Source organism: Limulus polyphemus, unplaced genomic scaffold, assembly GCF_000517525.1.
Source record: "Limulus polyphemus unplaced genomic scaffold, Limulus_polyphemus-2.1.2 Scaffold6273, whole genome shotgun sequence".
Classification (NCBI taxonomy): Eukaryota; Metazoa; Arthropoda; class Merostomata; order Xiphosura; family Limulidae; genus Limulus; species Limulus polyphemus.
Window position 1 is genome coordinate 28,230 of NW_013671883.1, and position 5,534 is coordinate 33,763.

Consider the following 5,534-nt stretch of genomic DNA (forward strand, 5'->3'; position numbering starts at 1 on the left):
AGCACTCAATACTCCAGTAGATATAGGCATTTACAGCACTCAATACTCCAGTAGATATAGGCAGTTACAGCAATCAGTACTCCAGTAGATATAGGCATTTATAGCACTCAATACTCCAGTAGATATAGGCATTTACAGCACTCAATACTCCAGTAGATATAGGCATTTCCAGCACTCAATACTCCAGTAGATTTATAATAGCATTGGACTCCTAATAAACAGAGGACACTCAACAGTTTTATCTTAACTCTTTAAACCTGTAATTTTTGGCTCATTCTGCCAGACTTATTTTCAGGATGTCCTAATAATTTTCACCATACCATATAAAATTGTCAGTCTATTTACAAAAGGTGGATAATAGCATGGTTTGAATTAGTTTTTAGCCAGAGAGACATGAAGTTATCGGACGTTGTCACTTTCCGTCGGTAAATCAGGATTTTTGGCCAGCTGCTGGCAGCATCCACTCGAGTTTAAGGAGTTACCACAGTACTTGTCGTTCTTTCCCCCACATAACGAAACACTACACTTTAAGTATAAACATTCTAATCTGGACATTATGAAAACATAGTATATACATTGTATCTATTTTAAAAAATGTATATATACCATAAAACCATACCTCAGAGACTCCACACAATCTCACTCCCTCCATCTGGTGGAAGACAGGGTAATGAGTGGAGTCAATCTCGTCTCGTCGATACACGTCACCAAACACTAAGAAATTGTCGAGTCCACACTTTATTAAATCGTGCTGATGTGCAGAGGTGTGTGCTCGCAACATAAACTTAGAATTTATATAATAACTGTCACTTAATCTTCTACTAGGATGGTCATGGGGCACTAACAGATTATCGAAATTCTGTTCCAGTGTCACAACAGGATTCAAGTTATCATGAACGGAAAAAATTGGATTTCCTCTTGAGTTCACAAACTTTGAATAAATAAAATTAACAATTCTCTGTTTCAGTAAGCACAGCGGATGATACTGTTTATGGTGCAGGTTTTTTCCGATCAAATTCAGTATTCGGTCACTAACATTTGTGTAACAATCACGTGGGTACTCGGTGCCATTTAATGTAATGGCCTTTTCACAGAGACTGGATGTAGTCTGGTAACAGGTAGAACTTGCATACCGGCTACACGTTCTGGTCAACATACAGTGTGTAACTTGATAGACAGTCATTATGTTTCCTGTCTGAAAGAGAAAATAAACTTTATAACTGATTACTTTACAGCATAGACAATATCTTTTGGTGCATTTTAAAAACCGGTATTGACAAACAACACCCAGTATTTTGATTAAGTATTGTTTATCAATATCTGTTTTAAAATACACCCAGTATTTTGATTAAGTATTGTTTATCAATATCTGTTTTAAAATACACCCAGTATTTTGATTAAGTGTATTTGAAAAACAGATAATGACAAATAATATTTGATCAAATTACTGGGTGTATTTTAAAAACAGATAATGACAAACAACACTTAATCAAATTAATGGGTGTATTTTAAAACAGAGATTGACAAATAATACTTAATCAAAAGACTGGGTGTATTTTAAAACAGATATTGATAAACAATACTTAATCAAAATACTGGGTGTATTTTAAAACAGATATTGATAAACAACACTTAATCAAAATACTGGGTGTATTTTAAAACAGATATTGACAAACAATACTTAATCAAAATACTGGGTGTATTTTAAAACAGATATTGACAAATAATACTTAATCAAAATACTGGGTGTATTTTAAAACAGATATTGACAAATAATACTTAATCAAAATACTGGGTGTATTTTAAAAACAGATAACGATAAACTTTTGGGACTGAAAACAAATACTTCAGTCAAGAGGTTAAATGGTAGAAACGTTTTAATTGTAAACTGTTATAGACCATCTGATCAGACAGATGATGCCATTATAAATTGTGTACAAAAAACAGGGTTGTTACTAACAAGAATACTGATGCAGAATTTTGGGAGACTTATCCTTATACAGATTGACCTGGATTGTATACAGAATTAAATAGTGAAGTAGAAAGATTATTCGGGATAATTTTCTAATCCAAATGTTTAGAGAATTAGCCAGCGGTAAACGCATTTTAGATTTCTTGATGAAGGTATGGCTGCAAAAGTCATATTAGTGAAACATTTGAGGAGTGATCGCTGTATACTTAAAATTATGTTCTGCTACACATTACAATAAAAAGAAATGAAATGATAGTTCCTAACTTTCAGAAAACCAATTTTGAGGCCATGAGACAAGATACATGTTATTTACGTTAATGATATCGATAGGGATATAAATAGTAAAGTTTGATGATAGCATTGGGTATTTCTAGCTGTATTGATGATATATTAAGATATCACAATCAATTAGCAAGTTGGACAAATATTTAACAAATAATATCTAATATCGCTTATCAAAAATAGTGCATTTTGAGTCATCATAATTTGGATCACACATTTAATATATAAGGGAAACAATAGCGTGACTAAAGAAAAGAATATCAGATAAGTTATTGAAACTATCATAGCAGTGCACTGTTGTTAGTAGTAAACCTTGTAGAATTTTAGGATGTACATATTAATTCCAAGCTACAAAGAGATAGTTATCTCCTTACACAAACTCCTAATCAGGCCTTCTTTGAAATACTGTGTACGGTTTTAATCTCTTTATCAAAGAAAGGGTACTTAATCACAGAAAATGGTTACTAGGATGACTGATTCCAGGGAATAAGTTAAGATCTCTTTATTTTCTATTGAGAAGAGTAAGAGGTGATCGTTTTGAAGTTTACAAGATTACTCAGGGATCGATAGGGAAAAGGCCCCTAAATTTTTTGTGCTATGTTTTGAGGATAACAGAATGAGAGGTCACAAGTTAAGATTTGGTAATGATAGGATAGATATAAGTTATGACAGTTAATTTTTTCTAACTAGGTGATCAATTCAGGAGAAGAGTTGCTATTGGCAGTAATGGAGACCAACACTTTACAGAAGTTCAAGACAAGAATCCTAAAAAATAAAGGGTGTTCAAGGACAGCCTTGAAGCATCAAATGGTATTATGTTGCCCAAAAGTTATGTTCAATACACACATACATACATATATATATTATTGTGGAAAAATTAGTGTTTTTAAATTTAACAAACACTTTTTCTTTAAAGCTATGTATTTATTATGTAACTTGATTAGTTTAATATTAAATAAAATACATTTTTGGATAAAAGAAGATAATGATAACTGGTCTTTACTTTCACACTAATTTACTATGATTTTTACTTTAAAATATATATATATACATACATAAAACAGTGCAAATATGATCAAAATGGACACCTAAAAATTTACTTTATATATAGTATTCCATGTAAGCGTTTATATGGTATTCCATGTTAGTGTTTATATATATATAGTATTCCATGTAAGTGTTTATATATAGTATTCCATGTAAGTGTTTATATATAGTATTCCATGTAAGCGTTTATATGGTATTCCATGTAAGTTTATATATACAGTATTACATGTAAGTGTTTATATAGTATTCCATGTAAGTGTTAATCTAGTATTCCATGTAAGCGTTTATATGGTATTCCATATATGTATTCCATATATATAGTATTCCATGTAAGTGTTTATATATAGTATTCCATGTAAATGTTTATATATAGTATTCCATGTAAGCGTTTATATGGTATTCCATATATGTATTCCATATATATAGTATTCCATGTAAGTGTTTATATATAGTATTCCATGTAAATGTTTATATATAGTATTCCATGTAAATGTTTATAGAAAAAATAATTAATTCTCTTTCTTCTAAAAATGCAGTTTTAAATATCAGTTGTTTATCACTGCATATCATTAATTCAATGTTAGGATTTTCTTTTAACGGGAAAAATCCTAGACGAAGATTGAGGTTTTTACTTTTATCATTAGGACACTCACCTACTTCAGAGTTCAACTTTACATTCACTCACTGTCCGATGTCTTCTTCCAATGCCTGTTACTGGTAGAGCAACACATTATCTCACAATATACACTGATTTGTGGTTACATCGCCAAACTAATGAATAAGTTATAATATGTTTTACTTGACATCAAGCATATTACTTCTTTACACTATAAAGCAAAGGTTGGCTTATAAATATTTTAATTTTCTGTTTTAGGCCTTGCACCCACATTATAACTAACCTGATGTTATTTGTACTGCATGTTATTCAACTTTATCTTCAGGTAGTGAAACTTGAAAGTGTAGGCCTGATAGTGTAACTGTAACAAGCATAACTTGTAAGCAAATCATTATTACTATTTAGTATTACTCTGACATAGGTGAATGTCCCAACGACAGAAGTCAAACTCTAGAGTCTAACCGTTAGATTACAAGAATTTGTATCTGTACATGCCTTAAACTTTAAAAGTATAAAATAACATGTAATAACGATTACAAATTTCTGACCCTACAGTTGCAATTCCACTATCAGTATCATACTTAATACTACTATTAGTATTAGTACTAATTACTATCAGTGTTACTATTCATACATGACTCAACTGAAAATGTGCCAGATGACTAATCTAGTTATTTTGAAGGTTTATTGCTAACTATAAATTCTGTTTATATACATAATAAATAAACAAACCATTCTCGTGCATATCATCGTACAACTACAACGATTCATAAAACCAGCAGTGCCATCTAGGATTGTTAACTCTGTTGTCTTTCATGTTTTATATTTTGTATCGTTCCTTAGGACTTCGTCAACAAATATTGTAATCAAACAAAATTACTTTAAAAACGCTTAAAAAAAAACCTTATTACAATATTCAAATATCAAGATAACGTTAATTATTTTATAAACACAATTTCATTTAAAATCCCTAAATAGCTTACAGTAAAACCATTCGATTTAAAACATCAAAACTAATTTATATATACACATTAAATAAAAAAAAAGAAACTTTCTTTCTAGAGCAAATAAAATGAAAATTTACAATAAAAACGTTACCTTTAAAAAAAACTTTGAAGTTTATTTTACTTTTAAGCTTCTTTATGAAATATTTTAGCTAAGCTGTAATTATTAAATGAATTATTTACACACACTCATACAAAATTTAATTGTGTTTATTTTAGAGTAAAGCCACATCGGGCTAACTGTTCACCGTAGGGAATCAAATCACAGAAGTTAACTTTGTAAGTCCATAAACTCACCACTCTTCCACCGGCGGGGAGAGGGAGTAAGTATAGAATAGAACTTTTTTAACTTACCTAAATATCTCAGTATGCAATTCTAAAAATGTAAATAACTAGTGAGAGGACTAGTATTTATACTGATCAAGTTTGAATATAAAATTTCTTACTTGGCCAAGACAAGCTTCTTTACAAACAGAAGAAATTGACAGGCCAAGACAAGGTTATTTAAAAACAGGAGAAATTGACAGGCCAAGACAAGCTTCTTGACGAACAGAAGAAATTTACAGACCAATACAAGCTTCTTGACGAACAGAGGAAATTGACAGGCCAAGAC

General features: G+C 30.6%; 1 protein-coding gene across 1 annotated transcript in view; it reads right to left on the reverse strand.

The window, feature by feature from the left end:
• LOC106473553 (probable phenylalanine--tRNA ligase, mitochondrial) overlaps nt 1-4,700 on the reverse strand; it is a 31,371-nt gene extending 26,671 nt beyond the window's left edge. Inside the window, exons 1-2 of the mRNA XM_022401962.1 lie at nt 4,650-4,700; nt 620-1,195 (exon numbers count right to left, since the gene is read on the reverse strand). Of these exons, the coding sequence (XP_022257670.1) occupies nt 620-1,195; nt 4,650-4,688 (615 nt within the window). The 5' untranslated portion in view covers nt 4,689-4,700. The remainder of the gene's footprint in view (nt 1-619; nt 1,196-4,649) is intronic.
• Between the last annotated feature and the right edge of the window lie 834 nt (nt 4,701-5,534).